This window comes from Onychomys torridus, chromosome X (assembly GCF_903995425.1).
Source record: "Onychomys torridus chromosome X, mOncTor1.1, whole genome shotgun sequence".
NCBI classification, from domain to species: Eukaryota; Metazoa; Chordata; class Mammalia; order Rodentia; family Cricetidae; genus Onychomys; species Onychomys torridus.
The window spans coordinates 91,618,586-91,641,684 of NC_050466.1; the positions used below are offsets into that span (position 1 = coordinate 91,618,586).

At 44.4% G+C, this 23,099-nt stretch overlaps 1 protein-coding gene across 1 annotated transcript; it reads left to right on the forward strand.

The window, feature by feature from the left end:
- The first annotated feature begins 13,981 nt into the window (after positions 1-13,981).
- LOC118574109 (polyadenylate-binding protein 1-like 2) lies at positions 13,982-15,459 on the forward strand. Its single transcript, XM_036174769.1, has one exon. The coding sequence runs from the start codon at positions 14,618-14,620 to the stop codon at positions 15,302-15,304; it is 687 nt and encodes a 228-aa protein (XP_036030662.1). The 5' UTR covers positions 13,982-14,617; the 3' UTR covers positions 15,305-15,459.
- The last annotated feature ends 7,640 nt before the right edge of the window (positions 15,460-23,099 follow it).

Sequence of the window (23,099 nt, forward strand, 5' to 3'; positions counted from 1 at the left end):
CTCAATTCTGTTACCAATTTCTGCCCTAGTCAACATTCTATTGCTGTGATAAGACACTATGAAAAAAGGCAACTTGGGGAAGAAAGGGGTTATTTCATTTTACATCTTGTAGTCCCTCATCCAGGAAGTCAAAACAAGACCTCAAGGCTAGAATTTAATGTAAAAGTGATGGAGGGAGGAGAGCTGCTTACTAGCTTGCTTCCCATGTTTTGCTCAGTCTTCTTTCTTACACACTACCTGCCTAGGGATGGCACCACCCACAAAGTTGGCGGGCCCTTCCCACATAAATCACTAATTAAGAAAATGCCCCATGGCTTTTTCTCTGGTGTGCTGGATGGTCACAGTTTCCATGTATGTTTCTAGCATCTAGCATTCTCAGGCAGACATGGGGAGAGCTGTCTACACTAGTATTTAAATTTAAAGGTGCATGCTCTCATCTCACCAGAACCCTGGCAGATTCCCTAATTCAAGTCTTGCCTGTTGTTGTGCCGAAGCCTATGTCAGGTTTGCCACCCCTCATACTTGTGTAGTTATCAGTGTTTTTACTTGCCTAGTTGGTAAAGGGAGTGAGGGGCTTGGGTCTATAGATACAGTAGCGCTGAATTTTCTGTTCTTTTTGGTGGAACAATTTAGTGATAGAATATATCTTGGGAACAGTTCCTTCTTTCACCCCAGCTTAGGAGCAAGAGAGACAGTTCTCAAGTCATGTCCAAGCATCTGGTTCACAGGGCCCACACAGATCTCTCATAGAGAGCACTGTTCTTGGAGTTTGCTTCTTGAGACTGTTCTTTCTTCTATTTGTGGCCCCCAAATGGGTTCTTTCTTCTACTCCATTTAGTGGTCTACATTGGACTTTTCTTTTGTAAAGTGAATATTTACTATTTCTGAATATTAGTCTGTTTCCTTCTGTCTATTGTTTACTATCACCGGTCTCTCACCTTTGTCTGCAATCACGTATCAGGTATTTTCCTACAAGTCTGTCAGGACATAGGGAAGTCTTGTTGGTCTCTATTCTGCCATCTTGGGGATCTTCTGCACCCTTTTTGCAGTACTGGAGACTGAACTCAAAGACTTTTACATAAAGTGCAAGTGCTCTATCAACTGAGCCATGCCTCCAGCAATCATTTCTTCTTGTTTTTATTCCATGGAGATACACTTTGTGGTTTCCATGGGAATTTCATAAAACATCTAGAAATTGCAACAATTTCTTTAAAATTTGTAAGAATTTAATCTCATACAGACCCTAATCCTTCATATTCCCACACAAAACATGCATTGCACATTCCATACTTTGTAATATAGATTAATCATTTTAGGTCTTTGTCTTAAATAGAAAAGAATTCCAATTGGAGCCACAAACTGAAGTTAAAACAATATAGTTTTATATTTGCCTATGTACCTGGAGTTATCTCCAGTTCTGCTCAGACCCAAGTAAACACACAGAGACTTATATTACTTATAAACTGTATGGCCATGGCAGGCTTCTTGCTATCTAGTTCTAATATCTTAAATTAACCCCTTTCTATTCATCTATAAGTTGCCACGTGGCTTGTGGCTTACCAGTATCTTAACATCTGCTTTTCATGGCAGCAGCTGGCAGAGTCTCCTCTCTCAGCTTTCCACTTCCCAGAATTCTCCTCGCTCCTTATCCTGGCTACTGGCCAATCAGCATTTTATTTATAATCAATCAGAGCAACACCTTCACAGCATACAGAAAGACATCCCACAGCATGCCTACATATTTACTTTCCTCAGGGGAATTTATATTTTTATATATCTTTGAACTCTCCAGCATCTTGTAGCGCAATGGACTCTCTTGGTTTTTATTTTAATGTGACTGTCTTAATGTATCCCTAATTAGCCAAGGGTGACCTTAGTTCTCTGAGCCTCCTTACTTTACCAAGCATGTGCTGGGATTACAGGTATGCACCACCATCCTCAATTTATGCAGGGATGGTGATCAAACTCAGGGCTTTCTGCATACTCTATCAATTGAACTACATCCTAATCCACTATGGGGAAGTTTTTTTTCATGAAGTTAGAGAAATTAAAGACCAATTTTGTGAAGTGACTCCAATGTGGTAACTACAATATATATGTGCAGTGTTGGGTGTGGAATCAGGAAAATAAGCCAAGTATTTTGTATTGTTATAACCCAAAGCCAGTGGTCATTAGGAGACAGCTGTAGAAATCAGGTATATGAATTAATCACACTGAGAACTGGGAGGGTGTAGAATATTGGAATATGTTTCACTCTTCATATTAAAAGGTCCAATTTATGTTCAAAATAGATGCCAACACTATATAAAAGTATGAGAATTTACTGATACTTGATTCATAATGAATTAGGAATTTTTTTTCTCTTTAATTTTTGGAAATAGTTTGAGATACACTGCTCTCTGTTGTTATTTGGTAGTCATTCCATATATAGGATTTTTCCTCTAATGGGATTTTTTGTGTTGGAAAGTTCTTTCATTACCAATTCTCTTTCACTACTATTATAATCTCTGTTCTCAGCCTTTTTCATTTACACACACACACACACACACACACACACGCACACACACACACACGTAACCTGCTCAATCTGTATAATGTTATTGCATGTATGTTCTCCGGGCTGACCATTTTGTATTGGAGAACCAGTTGGTGTGCTCTTCCCTGGGGAAGACTATTTATTGAATTGTCAGCATTCTTTATTTGTGTAGTATTGAGGCCTCTGGGATTTCCCCATGCACTTTAGCATGTATACCAGTGTTGTCATTCTTTAACTCATGAATAGGCAGCCATGTTGGTGAGACTTTTATGGGTATACAATCCTTACCCTTCATCAAGGAAACGTCTCTTTCCATAGACAGAGACTATTACAGAAAATCAATTAATATGTTTGTCATCACACATAGTTCAAAAAAGTTAATATTCTTGTGGTAAAAACATGACCTCTGATTTAAAAAAAAAAAAAGCAAATGCATTGAAACATAGGCAGGAAAGAAGTTACTAGGGTCATGGGGGAAAGATGAGGACAAATTTGTCTTGTGAGATGAAAAACTTTAGGAAGCTAATGTACAGTACACAAAATATAGTTAATAATGTATTTGGGGGCTGTAGAAATGACTCAACAGTTAATAGTACCCACATGGAGTTTCACACTCATCTGAACTTCAGTTCTTCTGAACTTTGAGGGCACCAGGCACACACGGGGTACACAGACATACATACAACACACTCAAACACATAAAATCAAAAATCTTTTAAAAAGTATCTTCTACTGAATATCAATGACTAGGTTTGATTAATGTGAATGGGAATATGGTGTATGCATTTGGATACACAAGTGCACATGGAGGATGGAGAAAAGTTTGTGGAGTCAGTTCTCCCCATCCAATTTTACCAGGATTCCAAGGATCAGATTCAGGTCATGAGACTCATATAGAAAGTTTCTTTGCCCATTAAGCCATCCTACCTGCTCTCTTTGATTTTTTTATTAATTTTAAAATGATAGTCTTATGAGAAAATTTTGGTTGTGTCCACAATCTGTGCTTTTCTGTCTGACTTTAGGATGGGAAAGCAATTATATCTTTTTTTAAAATATAAAATAGAATGTGTTGAATTTAATTATTCCCTTCTCTGAGAGCAGACTCTGGGAAAACCCCAGTAAGTTGGTTTTTGGTTATATAGTTTTTCTTGAGATTAGAACATTTATGAAAAACTAAAATAAGTAGAACATTCAAGATTGGATCCCTATGTCTTTTCCATGCTGTGTCTATAATGATTTGCCAACTATACTTTGCATTTTGCTATGCTTTCATGGGCTCCCACATTAGATAATGAGATTCTATACTAGCAGGGTACAACTTTTAGTATTTGTGTATACTCTAATTTAGAGCCAGTAGGTTTCATGAAATGCCCATATTACTGACATTATTTTAAAAGAATATTTATTTGTTATTAATGTGTATGGATGTGAACTTAAAGAGTTTAAGTGCACCTGCAGGAGACAGTGGGGGAAAATGGGGTTATTGGAACTACTAGAACTGAGGTAACAGACAGGACATAGCTGCCATGTGGGTGGTAGGCAAAAATTACTGTCCTCTGCAAGACAGTAAGCCATTTCTCCATATATAATATTCATATCTTCAGTCACTGTCAATTAAACGAAGAAATTCCACTTTCTTATAGTGTATGATGGTATTATACTGATGAATTTGAGTATCTAAAATAGTATCAAATTAATACATGAATGCTCTAAGAATGTTTGATTACTGGTTTCTTTTTTAATATTGGGTTTATCTGGCTTTGGTAAATTTACACCCAAAGTCATCTGCTATTTCTGTACTCCATTTATTTACCTCCTAACTCCCAAACCAAACTGCCAAACCAGAAATATTACTAAGCACACAATATCTTGCTGATCTCTGAATAGTTGAATACACAAGTACAATTCAAATAAGCCTTGTAGACAAATGTGCATAAAAGCTTGATTTGAAGATTTAAGTAGCCACAGATTAGAAACTTGCAAATGTCCATCAGAGGCTGAGCACAGGAACAAGCTGTTGGGTAACTAAGCAGGAAAACACTAGACAGCAAAGAAAGCAGACAGAGCCTTGGCTAAGGCAGCAAAATAGGAGAATCTCAAAAGGAATTGCTATTAGGATTGAAAGAAGCCAGATGTGTCAAAAGGTCCATACTGTGGGATGTGTGTCTCTGTGAGGATTTGACAATCAGCATTTGTGCACAATTCCAGAAAGTACAAAGAAGCCCTCATTTCCCAAAAGCGGATCTGTGTTTGCCTAGAGAAAGGGAGGAGAGTGTCATGGTGAGGGAGAGGGAAGCATTGCTAAGGGCTTGAGAACATATTCTTAGCTGCGGTGAACACTCTAGGTGTCATGGGTCAAGCCTACCCAGTGCCATATTTGAACTATGAGCATTTTGTTGTGTATCAGAAATACCTCAATACAGCCTCAAAAAGTCAAGGGAATAAAAACCACCTAGAAACTCATTAAAGAGTGGGGAAACGGGAAGTCACTGGACTTGTCTGCCATTGCAGTCTCTGAAAAAAAGAAAGAGGGACAGAGGGATGCAACACTCAGAAGTAATTTTGTGAGAAACGGTACAAACGAGAGGCAAGATGAGAAAACCACAGCTCTGGGAAGTGAATGAACTCCAAGCAAAACTATATGGAAGGCTCACAAAGAGAAAGCAGCTTCCAAATGAGAAATGCAGACAGGCTACTGCTAAAGGTGTGTGTGGGGGTCTTGATTACTTTTCTACTTCAGTGAGAAAACACCATGACCAAGGCAAATTCTGCAAGAGTTTACTAGAGATTGCCTGAAGTTTCAGAGGATTAATCCATGACTATCATGGAGGGGAGCATGGCAGCAGGCAGGCAGGCATGGTGATGGAGCAGTAGCTGGGAGCTGGGACCTTGATCCATAAGCAAGAGGCATAGAAAGGGCCAATGGGGATTTGTATGGGCAGGAAAAGCAGTACAACACTACAGCTCCCTGTGTTCCCTGTAACCCAGAGTATCTGGGTTCTGGGGGCTGGAAATCATTGACTGCCTGTGCAGAGGTGGCCTCTGTAGTGACAGCATGGGTTCCCACAGAGCAGAAGAACATGGTCTCCATGACCAATGTGGAACAAGAATGCCGTGTGTTGAATCTTATCCCAGATTCTGCACTGAGGCCAGTGCTTGAATAACACAGTACCAAAATGTTGTCAAAGGTAAAGCAGAGACGGTGTGAACACCAATTCCATAGGCGGTTGGTTACAGGCTGAATATTTATTGATATTAGTCTGCCTGCCCTTTGAGAACTTGCATACGTAGGAGACAGATACAAAAAGTGGATTTGGAGATTACTGCTTTGAGTCCAAACTAAACTCACCTTTCAGAAGTTCCTGGGACGAAAAAAAAAAAAAAAGGATGAGATACACACTCCCAAGAGAGTTTGCCTCCTAATCGTTCTGCCTTATGGACGATACAGGTAGAAAAGAGGTGAAAGGCTCCTCATCTTGACTGACTTCGACCTCACCACACTATGGGAGAGTCAAGGATCTGTCTGTTAGGCAAACCCAAAGCTGAAATGAACAACAACTTACAGTACTCACAATTTGGTAAGCCATGAACTGTCTGTCACTTTCACAGTCTTAGACATTGGCCATACTGTTGCAAGGATGACATGGCAGTATCAAAAGGCACCCAGTGCATCTGCACCACAGCAAAGCATTACCTTCTGTGAAGTGTGTCCAGATGTGTCCAGTGAGATTCTGAAAGAGAAGACAGACAACATTCCAGACCCATACACATTTTGATGAGCAAGTGGGTAGCTTCACACCTCTTGGGTGCTTTGCTTGAGGACAGAAGCACCAGGCTTTCATATGCTCATTTGCAAAATGCTTGGACCCCCATGGGGGAAATCAGTGGACCCTAAAGTTGCTCTGGTTGGGAAAAGGTCAACAGAGGGGTTAGCTAAGTGAGTCCAGGCCAGAGAAAGAGGCAGTGGCCTGGAGTGAAATGTGGCCTTGACCACGGACTGAAGCCAGGAGGTCAGACTCCCTCTGTGCTGACACTTTGATCCTGTTCAGGGACAAAGTTCCAGGCATCCTGGGGTGCCAGAAAGAAAAGTCACTGGCTTCGAAAACCAGAGGAACAAGGCATCCCCAGGACAGAGGGAGATGAGATTAATAAACAGTCTATTGTATTGGGCATTGAATGCATGCCAGGCCTTGGTGAAAAACATTGGCCATACATGACCACTTTTTATGCTCATAAATATCTCTTTGTACAGCCCAGGACTCCAAAGGTAAGAAAACGAAAAGAACATACAGGAACATGTCCAAGGTAAGCACCTCTCCTAAGCCAGGGCCTTTGCTGCATCTTAAGTACACTGTTAAGTGATCACTCCTATAAACTGCCTGTGGTTATGACAGACAGGCCCAGGGAAACCTGGAAGCATGTGATGGAAGGTGAATTGGTTACCAGAGAAAATAGAGTACGGGAAAGCAAGCTGTGAGACAACCCTCAGTCCTGATCACTCTTTGCCATGGGTTTCAAAGCAGGGTTTGGGCAAAGGGACCGTCCTGAAGGAAACTGCCAGGGTCCTGTTGGAGAGTTTCCAAAATTCCAACCTCAGGAAGGAACTCAAGTGCACGGTGGTTACATCTTAGCCTCTAAGATCCTGCGCCAAGTCAGCTTTGTTCCCAGGTCCATCTTCTCCATCCCCTGAGGCAGCAGGTGGTCAGCAGTGCATTAGAGCTGCCAGAACAACATGCTTCTTCATATCTTCTGCCCACACCGAGGCCGATTGTCATCCCTTCTGTGAGCCCTGGCTGCTCAGGCAGGACCAATAGCAAAGAGCCAAAGGGGTTTCCAACTTCAGGGAGGAGGTAGAGTGGGGAAGATGGAGAGAAAACAAGAGAGGAGGGTGAGAGACAGGACGAGAATGAGGATGATCAGATAGTGATAGACCGAGATCTTACTTCCAGAAGAGACGCAGGGGCCACTCTATGAAAGACAGCACAGGGGATTGAATCCGGTTCCTCTGGAACATCAGTCAGTGCTCTTAACCACTGAGCCAACCCCAGACTCAGAAAGACAAACATGGTGTGTACTCACTCATAAGTGGAACTCATAGACAAAGCAAAGGATAACCAGATTACAACCCACAGCTCCAGAGAAGCTAGGAAACAAGGAGGACCCTAAGAGGAACTTAAAGATCACCTTGGGAAGGGGAAGGAGAAAACAGAGGAGATCTCCATGAGTAAACTGGGGATGGGGGGACAATAGATGGGAGGCGATGGGGAATGAGAACATGAGGGAACAGGATAGTCAAGCTGGGTGAGGGATGGAATGGAAGAGCAATGAAAGTGATACCTTGATAGAGGGAGACATTATGAGGAAAGGGAGAAACCTGGCTCTAGGGAAATTCCCAAGCATCCAAAAAGACCACCCCAGATTAGACTACTAGCAATAGTGGTGAGCGTGCCTGAACTGGCTTACCCTGGTAATCAGATGGGTGAATACCCTAACTATCATCATAGAGACTTCATCCAGTAACTGATGGATGTAGAGCTGCAGAGACAACTGAGCCAAGCTCATAGGAACTCTTGAACTTTAGACCAACAGTTGTGGAACCGGCATGAGACTGGAAAAGACCCTCTGCATATGGGAGACAGTTGAGTAGCTGGGTCTGATGAGGGCCCCCTAGCAGTGATGATCAGGATCTCTCCCTGTTGCATGATCTGGCTTTCTGGATCCCATTACCTATAGTTGAACGCCTTGCTAAGCCTTGATGGAAGGGGATAGGGGCTTGGTCCTGCCTCAAATGAAATGTACCAGGCTTAGCTGTCATCCCATGGGAGAATCCCATGGGAGAACTTACCGTTTTGGAGGAGGGGATGAGGGGTGGGTCGGGTGGGGGCTAGGCAGAAGGGAGGAGGAGGAGGGAGATAAGATGGGGATCTGTGGTTGGTATGTAAAATGAATTAAAAAGTAAAAGAACAGCACATGAGAATTAACTACAAAGAGTCACAAAGGCGGGAGTAATTTGATCATTTATCTATTATCTTTTGTCATTTCACAGGAACAAAACATCTGGACTGAAAAACAAAATGTTATTATTGTTGTTGTTCAGTTCTGAAAGACAGGTGCCTGAGCATGTGTTCTGAGACTAGTTGTAACCATCGAATTTTAAAAAGTTGTCTACTATTTCAAGAAGGCTGGAGCCCTCAGGAAGAGTAGGGCTCACAGCTGAGAGCAGTGTCATGGGACTCTCCCAGAGCTCAAGTTGGCCAGGGTATTGAGAGGACAGAAGTAGGTCTTTTGGCAAGGGCTCATCATATTTCAGCCATGCCAAGAAGTTTGCACTTGAGTCAAAGTGCAACAGGCAGCCATTCTGACCAGTTAAGGCCAGGCCAAGGATGTAATAATTCTCCTTTACAGATGAATCTGGCCACTGAGTCGGGCTGGGAATTTTGAGGAAAGGAGTGACCTGTTAGAAGACCATGCTGGGAATGCATGGAGCACAACAGCATTAGAGTTTAAGAGTTCCACTGGCATTTGAGAGTCGGTGGCCACAGAAACCACCTAGACACAGAATGGTGTCCCCAGGTACATATGGAGAGGGAGGATAGGGCAATGCCTCGCCAACACTGTTTCATCTTCATCCTTGGATCAATGCTCGCTATCCATTTTCCTCTGGAGAAGACTAATGGGGGAGTCACAAAGGAGAGGAAGGCACAGTGTTGTGGACTGACCCATCATTCACAAATACTGTCTGGCACTTCTGAGGTTTGGTGAGTGACTTCCTTTAGGGCACTAGTGCATGCTGTCTCCTTTACTGTAAAATTCCTTGGGAATCCATGCATTAGCCCTCAGACTCATGCTTCAGTCAGGAACAACATACTGCAGTCTTGTGCTTGAAAGAATGTCAGGTGGCACAGCCATAGCAACTTGGCTCCCTGCTTATCTCTGGGCCCTCCACATCAGCAAAACTGCCGACATGCAGGAGAGAGAGAGGGAGAGAGAGAGAGAGAGACAGAGAGAGAGAGAGAGAGACAGAGACAGAGACAGAGACAGAGACAGAGACAGACAGAGAGAGAGAGACAGAGAGAGAGAGAGAAAAATGCGTCAGTGTGGCTCTGGGCACCGCCTAGACTTAGGGATCTTCCCCACACCAATGAGAACAAGACCAGACCTTGATCTGGAGAGCTGTTCACCCCTGTACCCTCCTCCCTAGGTCCTTCCTTCTTCCCCCGTTACACTCAGCTCCAGGCTCCATGGATGGCAGGCTCCATGGATGGCAGGCTCCATGGACGGCAGGCTCCATGTAGGTCTAGCACCAGAGCCGTACTGACCTGGTGCTTTACAGCTCTGTCTGCTAGGCAGGTTTTCCATGCAAGGCTGGCAGCTCATTATCTTCAGAGAAGCCTTCCCTGGGTTCCATGGTGCTCCTCTGCAGCCTCCAGGACTCTAGAGGAGTGTGCCACCAATCATCTTCTTTATGCCCCAAGAGTTTTGCCTCCTCCTCCATCACGTCACGTTTTTCTGACAAGTCTATCGTCACATTCTCAGTGGAAAATAATCTCACTGAGTATAGGGACAGCCTGGCTAGGAGAGGACAAGGTAGCCAGCGAGGCTCTCCAGGAATCCTTGAGAATCATGAAATGAGGGACAGCAGTGGCACTTCCTCCCATTTGAAAGGGCCGTCCTCCCTGCAGGGACACTGCACAGGGCTCTTTGTCTTTACCCCTGTCACAGTGCTTCGTATTCTGCACACTTCCGGTTACAGGTGGGATGAACTCACCACTCGTAAGTGTAGAAAGGAATGTGGGACTTTATGGAGGCTGCAGAGAAAGGACTTGGACAGTTTCCCTGCTGTTGTCCTCCATCACTGTACCGGTCTCCTTACTGTGGTTGGGGATCTTAAGGACCGTCTCTGGGACAGATTTGCAGACTCTGGTGATATTACCCTGCAGCCATTTCTCCAGCCATGCCACTGACATGTGTGGGTCAGTGATCTACAAAGGCAGAGTAGGAGCTTGGGGAACCCTGGCCCTGTGGTTGTCCTCCAATTGCTCTTCCTTCTCATAGGTCTCCTGCTCCCATGAAGAGAAATTCCTCTGCTGTGGTCATATCACACCGTCTTATCACCCTGACCCACCCAACAATCACGGCTTTACCCATGCTTACCCATCTTGGATAGACACCTGAAAAGGTGAGGCATGGCTCCTCTGTCCCTTCTGCCTGCCAGCATCCCATCCCAGACCACTAGGGGATGGCACCTGACTCCCAAGCCCCTTGCCTCTGCTGGTACAAGCTCTGTCTAGGTGCAGAGAGCTGAGAGCTGGGCTTTTCCAGAGGGTAAGGATCCTTCCTATCTGCGTCCCAGCTTTTCAGGCAGAGGTGGAAAGTCCTGCCTCACTGCCCACAGGGACTATGTCCCATTCTCAAGTTCCAGTTGTCCGATCCTGTCTGGGTTCGGCCATTAGCGAAAGGCACAAGAAAGCCTTGTATAAACAAGGCAGACTGGGGTGATGTGACAGGTCCATGTGATGGCAGGTAATATTCCATGGCCACCATAGTCTGATCACACAGACCTGATGGGATGCTAAGTACAAATGGCTAGTTAATACTTGAAACAGTGCTGAACTTCCTCAGCCAGAGGGAAACCACATACAAAACCTGCTGTGGCCCATCTAACCCAAGTCAGAAAGGCCACTGTGAAATAAACAAAGGACAAGTCGTAATGAGGATACAGGGAAAGGGCAGAGTGTGAACTTGGGGGACCATGATGGCAATGAGTTTGGCGATTCCCCACAAAACAACAATACAAGTACTGTACGACCCAGCTTTGCGACTCTTGGTCACAGACACAAAAGACTAAGTCTACACACCACCGAGATATCTGTGCATCAGACTCAGACAAACACCATTTTTTCTGCCAATGTGAATCCAAGATACAAAACTGTGTGTGGGGTGGGGTGGGGTGGGGCAATGACACCTGTATGAAGAAATCAAGATGAAACCCGTTACTTTTTGTTTGCCATTACATTTCAAGAAAATAAAAAAAAGTTTAAAAACAGAACAACTCAGTCTTCGGGGGCGGGGCGGCAATTCTGCTATGTAGAGGGGCATCTTGAGTTACTGTTAGTGCAGTCTAGAAGTCTTGAGGAAAGGCCCCATGGTTTGGGCATTTTAATTTCTGTAACCTATCCGTGATGCCATTGGTTTCCGGTGAGCGTGGGACCCGTTTTTAAAATGGCAGTGCAGACAGAGGGAAAGTTTGTTCAAACTCTTTTGGAACTAGTTCCCTCTAACCTTTGTCTTTATGTTCCACCACACATTTGGGGAAGGCACCCACACTTGTATGCACACTGATGTTCAAATCACTGTCTGCCATTTTGATGACATCACCCTTTCCTTGCACATGCTGAGTTGTGAGCAAGCCCATGGACAGATGTCCTAGAGACCTTCCACCCTATGGCCCTGTAGACTTTAGGTCGTTGGTAGGAGCACCAGTGACCTGTGGGTGCTGCCACACCACAGATCCTGGGGCACAGAGTGATTCCTTTGCTGGGTCCCTTCCCTCTTGCCTAGGGATGGAGATGTTCTACCTCCTTTTCCCAACCCACTTGGCATTACCTTTTCAACACAGCTTCCCTTGATACCTACCAGAACTCTGAACATCTGGTCCTCCTTTCTGGACTTGGGACTCCAGTCCCTGTTGGGCTCTACACCCACCCTGCATGTTGCCAGCTTGCCTGTCCCCTCAGCAGTTAGCTCTGTGTGCCCGCGTTGCCCTCACCACACCAGTGACATAGCAGCATCCCCTTTCCACACTCCCAGCCCCTGGTGCCAGAAGCCCTGGCTGGTGAGTGGGGACTCTGCATCTCACCCTCAAGAGAGATTTCAGGCCCTGTTCTCACCTGCCTTCTGGGCAGGGATGTGCACTTCTTGGTCCTAGTCAGGGTCCTCAGCACCTAAAGGGCATAGGCTGAGAATGAGCAAGCACCTGGCTCTGGACCAGGCCCTTCTCAGCTCCTGGCCCCGCCCCCAGCGACCAGCTCCCAGTTTGAGGACTTACCATTGAGAGGTGCACTAGAGACAAGGTGCTCTTGATTTTCACGTGCCACATGGCAGTGGGAGCTGAGGCTCTGCAGAACCCCAGGTTCACAGTAGTCCAGGGGCTGGGGCACAATCATGGAGAGGCTGAGAGTGGAGTAGGGGGCAGTTTCCAGTCCAGGCTCTCTGCTCCCCAGGAGAAGCTGGAAGGCAGCTCATATTCCTCTGTCTTCTAGATCTCTGCATCCCCAGGGACTGGCACAGGCTCCATGTAGAGTATTTGTGGCAGGGCGTTATGAATGAGCATGCATTCTTTATTTTCTCCTTTGGAAATGTTGCAGAGTGGGGGGGGGGTTGGAAGGGGGAGCGTACTCAGAAAATGGCTCAGCAGGCTGCGTGGGGAGCTGGGAAGACTCATGCTTTCCTGGGTGCCAGTGGTGCTGGTGACATTAACTAGTGAGTGGTGTGTGTGTGTGTGTGTGTGTGTGTGTGTGTGTGTGTGTGTGTGTTGTTTGAGAGAGAGCTAGACAGCGCATGCTCTCATGCCTCTGTGAGCCTGTGAGAGACATGACAGAGAGACACACACAGAGATATACAACACACAGGGGGGAGAGAGAGAGAGAGAGAAAATGTGCTTACTCCTGTGTGTGTGTGTGAAACTGTGAGAGACACACAGAGAAATACACACACCCATAAATACACACAGACTAGAGAGAATGCTCTTGCTTCTCTCTGTCTCTCTCTGTGTGTCTCTCTGTGTCTCTCTCTCTCTGCCTCTCTCTCTGCCTCTCTCTCTGCCTCTCTCTCTCTCTCTCTCTGTCTCTCTCTCTCTCTCTCTGTCTCTCTCTCTCTCTCTGTCTCTCTCTCTCTCTCTCTGTCTCTCTCTCTCTCTCTCTCTCTCTCTCTCTCTCTCTCTCTCTCTCTCTCTCTCTCTCTCTCTCTCTCTCTCTCTCTCTCTCTGTGTGTGTGTGTGTGTGTGTGTGCCTCTTTCCCAGGGGTGGTGGGGTCTCCACCACCACGGATGTTGGAATACTGCTTCTAGGCTCCACCAGCCAGGGGCACCCCACCCCCTTGATTCATGGCAACCTTCCCTTAGGGTGCTGGGGACAGAAAAGGAGCCACCCCCCCCCACCACCACCACCACTACCCCCCACCACTCGCCAGCAGAAGACATGGAACCCGAACTCGAACTCCTTGGGTCCAGAGCTCAGTCCCGTCCCTGGCATCTTCTTCCCAAACGCGTGGGCGCCTCAGAGGCTGCGCACTGGTCCCCCCACCCCAACTTCTGCCCGCCCCCCGCGCCCCCGCGCCCGCCCCCGCGCCCCGCAGCCCCGCAGCAGCCACAGGGGGAACCAAAGACACAGAAGCCTTCCCAGCTGCCCGGACCACAGACGCCAACCCCCCCCGCCCCCCACCACACGCCGCCCTCCCGCCCGCGCCCCGCACGCCAGCCAGCCAGCCAGCCCACGAGCGAGCGGCGGCGGCGGCGGCGGCGGTGGCGGCGGCTGCAGGCTGCTGCGGAGACTGGGCTCTGCGCGCTACCGGCCGGCGCTCGCCACCCCGGGTGACTCGGTCCCGCCCGCTCGGCCATCCCAGGCTCCCTGTCCGCAGCTCCCGCGCGAGCCCCCGGCCCGGGTTCCGGCGCCCACCGGCTCTCGCCGCCCCTCCGCCCCCTCAGTTCGCGGCAAGGGAGGTCGCGGCAGCGGCCCGGCGGCAGCGGTGACCGTGGCGACCGCGGCGACAGTGGCGGCGGAGGTCGCTGCAGCGGCGGCTGCGGCGGCGGAGGCTGCGGCGGCGACCGTGGCGGAGGCGGTGGCGGAGGCCTCCGTGGCGGAGGCGGAAGCAGAGGTGGAGGCTGAAGTGGAGGCCGAGGCCTCGGCGGCCGCGGCGGAGGCCAGCCTGGCGGAGGCGGCGGCCCTGGCGGGGGAGAAGGCGGAGGCGGTGGCAGCCACCGAGGCCAGCCTGGCGGAGGCCGGCCTCGAGGAGGCCAGCCTGGCGGAGGCCCGGGGGGCCGCTGCGGAGGCTGCTGCGTCGCCTTCCTACGGGAGGGTGGACATGGATGAGGAGCTGGCGGCGGCCTTGGCTGCAGAGGAGGAAGAGGCGGCGGCCGGGGGCTCCGATGGAAACCCAGACTTTCCCACGGCCTCGCTCTACGTGGGCGACCTGCACCCCGACGTGACCGAGTCCATGCTGTACGAGAAGTTCAGCCCCGCCGGGCCCATCCTGTCCATCCGCATTTGCAGGGACAAGGTCACCCGGCGCTCTCTGGGCTACGCATATGTCAACTACCAGCAACCGCTGGACGCCAAGCGGGCCCTGGAGACCATGAACTTTGACGTTATCAATGGCAGGCCGGTGCGCATCATGTGGTCCCAGAGGGACCCGTCGCTCCGCAAGAGCGGGGTGGGCAACGTCTTCATCAAGAACCTGGGCAAGACCATCGACAACAAGGCGCTGTACAACATCTTCTCGGCCTTTGGCAACATCCTGTCCTGCAAGGTGGCCTGTGACGAAAAGGGGCCCAAGGGCTACGGGTTCGTGCACTTCCAGAAGCAGGAGTCTGCCGAGCGGGCCATAGATGCGCTGAATGGAATGTTCCTGAACTACCGCAAGATTTTCGTGGGGAGGTTCAAGTCCCACAAGGAGAGAGAGGCCGAAAGGGGAGCCTGGGCCCGCCAGTCCACCAGTGCTGACTTCAGGGGTTTCGATGATGACTCCGATGACGAGGCCACCTTTCGATGAAGACATCCCAGGCCCCAGCCAGTAGAGCCAAATCTTGGCTCCCACCCCGTTTACAGCCCCCCACCCCACCCCAACCCACCAGCAGTGTATTGTATTGGGAGTGCAGGTTTCTCTCTCCCTCTCCCTCCTTCACCCCTTCCCCCTCCCCTCCTCCCTCCCTCTTCCCCCTCCCCTTTCCCCTTCCCTCCCTCCCTCTCCTGCCCTCTCTCCCTCCCCTTCCTCCCCTTCCCCCCTTCCCTGCCAGCTCCAGCTAGCTTCCCCATCCCCTCTCTGCCCTCAGCCCCCCTCCCTCTCCTTCCCTCTCTCTCCCCACCTCCAGAAAGCCCCCCCCCCCGGAGAATAATCCCACTAATCTGTGCCATTTGAGAGGTTAAAGGCTGCCTCTTCTCCCTGTGGTCGGTCTGATTCTTAAAAGCGTTCTCTGTCTCTTTGTTTACTGCACAGGTGATGCAATTTCGTGGTAGAAATGTCTGGAAGGAGAAGGAAGTCTGATGTGGGAGAAAGAACCAAGAGTGCAATTGCTTCCCATCATCCTAATACTCAGAGAGAACCTCTTTTACCTTCTTTGGTGTGCTGTTTTTCCAGGCTCTCTGCTACCCCTTTCTCCCCCTCTCACCCCAGACCCACCTTCCCTTTTAACATATTCTTGTAGAGTGGTTCCTGTATGTGGTGTTTCTTAACCTGCTTTTTTCAGCGACTAAAACCAAACAGAAATCAACGCATTGAACTTCTTTCCATGCTATTCAACAGGCTTATGGAACGTCATCTTCAGTGCCTGCAGAGTGCTCCTGTGTATCCATGGACCTTAACATTTCTGTAATCATTCCCGCATTGTTGGACATTCAGGTGGTGCCTAGTTCTTTCCCTGTGTTTAAAACCAACACTGCGTGCCCTGATGAGTGAATCCTTCCTTGTCAAGCCAAATCTAGGCTAGCATCCTGGATGGTCTCTCCTTAACTGTGGACTTGCAGGATCCACATATAGACGTTTCAAAGACTTTCCCTGTGTGTTGCCAAAAGGCTCCCTTTCATAAGCATTGTACCAGTTTGTATTTGTGCCAGCCAGCCAGTGCAGCTAGTAAAAAGAAAAAAAAAAAAAAAAAAACCCTGAGTATACCCATCGCCCCTGCACAGTCTCATGGTCTACTGTAACTCCTGCGTGTGTGTGTGTGTGTGTGTGTGTGTGTGTGTGTGTGTGTGTGTGCGCAGCGTCATGAGCTGCAAATGGTATTCCACTGTCGTTATTTCACTGGAATTGAAAGCTGTTAATCCCCCTTTTCTGCATTCCTGCTTCCTTTCCTTTTCCCTCTTGCCAGAACAATAAATAGCTATGTTGCAGGAAAAAAAATCTCTAAGCAGATGATTTAACCTAAGACATTGAATGCTATCAGCAATCAATCCTAATGACTCCCTGCCTTCTTGACTTGTACTAATCTGTATGTGCCCAGTGTTTTTCATGTGAAATATATGTGTATTTAATATATATAATATTTCAATATCTGCTTTTTCATGCATAAAATATAATATAGATTATAGACATAGATGTATAGATATTCTTGAACTTCCTTTCATTGTCATTAAATATTCTTTTAAAATATATTTTGTGCTTGTGTAGTGTTCCAGTGTATGAATGAGTCAAATTTATGGGCTGCAAATGTGTGCATGGGTCTACATCAACATTTACACACAGATTCAGGGATATGTATTATGTTTTCATTGCTCCTCTTTAACTTCTGTGAATTTTTTTTAATCTACATCAGTGACCTTAAGTCTAACCTAAAGGATTTTCCCTTATATTTATGATATTTTTTCTGATCAAGTATTGTTCAAAGTGAAATTGAAGTGTAAAGGCAGGTCTATTTTTTTTTTTTTTTTGCAAGAAAGTCACATTTTCCCCTCAGAATAACACAAGAGCCAGTAGTCTTAAACATCTGGTCAGTTTTCTGGAGTGTGTATGACATTCACTCTTGTATACCTATAATTTTTCAGGGTAATCAGATTTTGTTTTTACTTATTTAAATCATATATCTTTATTAAATTAATAGAAGTGCTTAAAGTATCCTCGCTAAGTAAACATAAAATACCACTCAACAGTTTGACAACATAAAATTTCAAGCATGTGGATTGTGTGCATAAATCAAACATACCTATAAAAGCATAAGATATTTTTCATTTTGAGATATTTTCACTATTTGTGTTTTTTAACTTCCAAATATTAAATATACAGATTTTAAAATTTCCCTTTTATGGATAAGATATAATTTCAGTTATACTTTTCAATGGTTCTAGTCTTTGACCATACTTTGGAGCCCCAGTATGGTTATTATTATGAAGAAAGTACTTTTTAGTATTTGTAGTATTTCTAGGGGTATTTGGCTTATATGCATTAGTATCTTTTGTCAAATGCTCTTCCTGTAAAATTTGTGCCTATTAACAATATAAATATTTCATGTTTCTCTTCTCATGTTAGTATTTTCAAGTTATGAGAAATTGATTAGACTTGTAAATATTTTTATTTTACAAATACATTTCTTTTTTACAAAATGAACGAATATTAAATACACCCAAGTGTTTTAAAGTAAGCATTTTACTGCCTATTAGTACATTTTAAAGCAAATACTGAATCATACTGAATATATTCACTATTAACTGTATATTCAATATATTTATATTGAATGTAAGTTTCTTATATATAAACACATAAATCACATCTTGATACTTAATATTTTCCCAAAACTCACTAATTCTATAGGCATATCATAATTTTTTAAGTATTTCTTTCCCTTGGCCATAACAGTTGTTTCTAAAATTTCTCCAGACCACTTTAATATGTATGAATTTTTTTAGTAGTAGCCTTGTATTGTTTGCTTAAGATAAATGCCTAAAAGTTGTTTTGAAAAGTAGAAGTCTTTTAAATGCCATTATCTGTTCTATCCTAGCTGTGTCAGTTAACATTAACCTGTTAGATGAATGTCCATTTTCCTGCACAAGTCCCTCCTAGTTATTAGAAACTGTTCTTACTAATCCCATTCTCTGAAAACTATACCTCATTTTTGTTTGCTTTCATTTTTATAAATGTTTTTCTTGTCATTCAAATAAATTAATTTTTAAATATAGTTAAAGTTACCAAATTAAAAACCAATGATTATTCGATCTACGTATGTGATGCACCTCTTGATCTATAACAAAACTCTATTTTGATCGGCTTGTTCTTCATCTGGCCTCATTTGTTGCTGAATTTTCATGTATGTCTCTTGTTTCTATTTTCCTCATTCAAACCAAAGATGCTAAGAATATTCATGGCTGTCATTTAGTATTGGTCCCTGAACATTCTTACAGACAAATTTAGAGTTTCTCATTACTGTTATATAGTGATTTTAATTTCATATAATTCTATTAATAGATGACAAACATTAGCATTTTCTTATAACTTGATCCTTAGTGCTGGACAATGTATTTCCAGAAATATATACATATTTTATTGCAGATTATAATTAATATATTTTGTATGTAAAATATCAAACCATGCTTTACATTGTTTCACAATCTTTATTCAGTAATAAACATCTGGCATCTATGTATTTATTTTTTCACATCATTTCAAATGGTCTTTCAAATTTTGTTGTGCATATAGAGTAACTCATTTTTATATTCACATTGTCAGAAATTTTATTTATTCTCAATTTGACTTTAAAACATCTATGCTGACTTTTTATTTTAATTCAGTTACTTCCATAATCATTTCCACTGCAAATGCTTGTAAAACAAACAGAAAAATATTATAATGCATTTTTAAAGAATGTTTATTTTGTAGCTCAATTTCTGCTTTTAAGATTGGATTGACTTATATTCTGTGTTATTCATATCTAAAAACATACACATTTTTCTGCACAAGGCTCTCAACTACTACACTTAATGTTGGTTTTGCTATATTACTAGGGGATAAAATATAAGTCATGCTTTAGAAGTTTACTTAGAATAAACATTTTTCTTTTATTTGGTAGATAAATCTCAGAAATATAATATGTTGAAGACCATAGAATTTAAGTACAATGTTACCACTGAGAAAAACACATTATTAAAATTATATTGTATGATTTTTACACTTTTATTTGTAGAAATTCATATAATACAATGAGATCTGTGTATTAGCATTCTTCAGGGAAACCAATAGGAGCATATACTACATGAGATTTACTTTGAGGGTTGACTTATATGGTTACTGGAGGGTAAGAAGTTCAACAGTCTGCTGTCTCCAACTTGGAGAATCAGATTGTTGGAGCAATAAGGCAGCCTAACAGGAGAGGGAATCATGGTCATTCAGGCCATTTTCTGTATATTTTTTGTGCCTTTGGGGCCTGCTCAGTTTGATAATGGAGCATTATTATCAAGCCTAACTTTATGAATCTGGGTCTGTTATAACTCACTCAGTGTTGGGCAACTCAAGATAAATGGTTACTTGGTAGTTTGTGATGAAGTGTTTAAGGCTCAATAGTAGGTCAAGAACTCTCTCTCAAGTGATGTAGTTAGTTTAGGTGATGGCATGCCCTAGCTGCAAAATCCTAAAGTAGTGTACTACAATTTACATATAGGGGCCTCTCAGAGGCTCCAAAAGACATGGCTATCTAATACTAGATGCACTGTATCCCATGGCAGAAATGGCAAAGCACCATGCACAGCAGCATCCTGGAAATGCTTCATAGCATATTTCGATTCTGGGCTCTACTGAAAACTAGCAGCTTTAGGTCAATTAATGAATCAGCAAGAGTAACACATTCAAGTAAAGCATGTGTTGCCTTGATGATCTAAATAGTCCCACTGCCCCTCATACCTCTTTCTTAGTTATGGGAAGGACCAGATGTAACAGTTTATTCCAATATGCCCCATTATCCCTGGATTCACTGAAATTTCGTGAAAGTAGAAAAGACATTTTAGATTTATTTCCCAGTCTCTGACAGGTGTCTTATCAGACTTGTAGATATTTTTTTATTTTACAAATAGATTTCTTTTTTACAAAATGAACGAATATTAAATACACCCAAGTGCTTTAAGCGTTTATTTTACTGCCTATTAGTACATTTTAAAGCAAATACTGAATCATACTGAATATATTCACTATTAAATGTATATTCAATATATTTATATTGAATGTAAGTTTCTTATATATAAACACATAAATCACATCTTGATACTTAATATTTTCCCAAAACTCACTAATTCTATAGGCATATCATATTTTTTTAAGTGTTTCTTTACTTTGGCCATAAAAGTAGTTTCTAAAATTTCTCCAGAACACTTTAATATGTATGAATTTTTTTGCAGTGGTAGCCTTGTATTTTTTGCTTAAGATAAATGCCTAAAAGTTGTTTTGAAAAGTAGAAGTCTTTTAAATGTCATTAACTGTTCTATCCTAGCTGTGTCAGTTAACATTAACCTGTTAGATGAATGTCCATTTTCCTGCACAAGTCCCTCCTAGTTATTAGAAACTGTTCTTACTAATAGTAATAGTCAGGGGAAGTTGCTAGATGTCACCAGCATAATGTCATCAATGTAACGAATGAATGTAGTATCTTGAAGAGAAGAGATCAAGATTAAACTAAATTCTCTTGATCCAACCTCTCCACACAGCCAGATCCTACATATCCTTCTCCAGGGTCTTTCCCAGTGGGTATGCCTGACTGCACCCTCCATGTACCTTCCTCGAATCTCCAGACCTAGCCCTGGCCCCACACCCAGTGCTCCTGCCTATCCTGGCCACCCCTTCTTGCAATGCAACCAACCTCGATGTTTCCTATAGAACTCACCCTGCCTGGCCCTGATCCACAGGATCTTTTCACAGCAAATTCAACTCTTTAACCCAGGCTACTCCAACCCCTAGGCTTTGACCATGATGTACATCCTGCACACCAGCCCAGTCTTCTTTGTTAATCTGACTTCATCCCATTTAAGCCATTTCCAACTTCTAGGCCCAAACAACTCACACATCCTCTCTTCTACCCTATCCTGCTCTGTCTATGTCAGATAGAATTAACAAAATCTTACCACAGAACACAGTATGAAATATAAAACTAATATCTCCCCTCTAAAACCTATCAGTCCTGTAGAGATGTTTCTCATTAAGAATTACCTAGATGAATTCCAGGAAACAGAAGTTGAAAAAACAATCCATAGACTTCATTAAAGAATTCAGGGGCAATGATGGCCCAGAGCTTGTAGGTGTGGATTACCAATGACTGGTTTAACTTGAGACACAAGCCACAAGAGGAAACCCATGTCTGACATGGCCTGGATGGCCAGGAATGGGAAGCCTAATGGCTCAGAGACCTAGGGTAAAACCAAACAACACACACACACACACACACACACACACACACACACACACACACACACACACAAGGTTAATGACATGATTATCATCAGAGAGGTTTCACCCAGCAACTGTTGGAAACACATGTAGAGACCCACAGCCAAACATTAGGTGGAGTTCAGGGTACCTCACAGAAGACGGGGAGGAAGGATTGTAGGAGCCAGAGGGGTCAAAGACACCACAAGAACATGACCCACAGAGACTGAAGCGACAATCAGGGAGCCTGCATGGGTCTGAGCTAGGTCCTCTGCATATATGTTATGGTTGTGTAGCTTGGTCTTCTTCTGGGACTCCTAACATTGGGAGCAGTGGCTGTCTCTGACTCTTTTTGCCTGCTTTTGGGACCCTTTTACTCCTACTGGGTTACCTTGTCCAGCTTTGCTATGAGGGTTTGTGCCTTGTTTTATTGCATCTTGTTATGCCATATCTGGTTGATATCATTGGGAGGAGGTTTATTCTTTTCTGAAGGGAAACAGAAGAGCAGTAGACTGGGGAAATGGGAATGTGGGGGGACTGAGACGAGGAGAGGAAGGGGAGGCTGTGGTCATTATGTGTTGTATGAGAGAAAAATAAATAAAAAGAGAACAGGGAATTTAAAGAAGATACAAAGAAACAGCTCAAACTAAAGAGAAAGAACTTAAGGAGAATAGATGCCTGAGAGATGCCCAAGAAAACACAAACATAAGGCTCATGGAAATGACTAAGACAATCCAGGACTTGTGTGCTGGCTAGTTTTATGTCAGCTTGACACAAACTAAAATCATCTAAGAGGAAGGAACCTCAACTAAGAAAATGCCCCCATAAGATCAGGCTGTAAGCAAGCCTATACAGCATTTTCCTAATTAGTGATCGATAGGGGAGAACACAGCCCACTGTGGGGGGTGCCATCCATGGGCTGCTGGTCCTGGGCTCTGTTAGAAAGCAGATATTTTTTATTAATTAATACATTCTGATTACAGTTTCCCCTCCCCTTACCCCTCCCAGTTCCTTCCCACCTCCTCTCCCATCTGGACCCACCCCTGGACAAAACAAACAAAATACATATGCAAAGGACCTATAGAATAGATGGACATATATATATATAAACACACACATATATATACACACATATAATTGAAAAATAAAAAGAAAAGCTCTGATACAACACTATGAGATAAGGAACCTCCAAATATGCAGAGTCCATTTTCTGTTGGCCATTTCTATTGGCCATCTACTACTGCATGCAGCTTACCCTTAAGAATAGTTTGTTCCCCCAGTGACACTCCCTTGGAAAAAGTTAAATTTCAGGTGTTTATCAATTGGATTGCTTATGAGTTAGGGGTAAAGATATGTGTCCATTTCTCCTTTCTGCTCTAGGGCCCTGTCTTGTACAGATCCATGCAGGCCCTGTTTATGATGCTTCAATCTTTGTGAGTTCATGTATGTGCTG

Coding starts and splice junctions, on each gene's coding strand:
- LOC118574109 (XM_036174769.1), top strand. CDS start 14,618: ATGGATGAGGAGCTGGCGGCGGCCTTGGCTGCAGAGGAGGAAGAGGCG.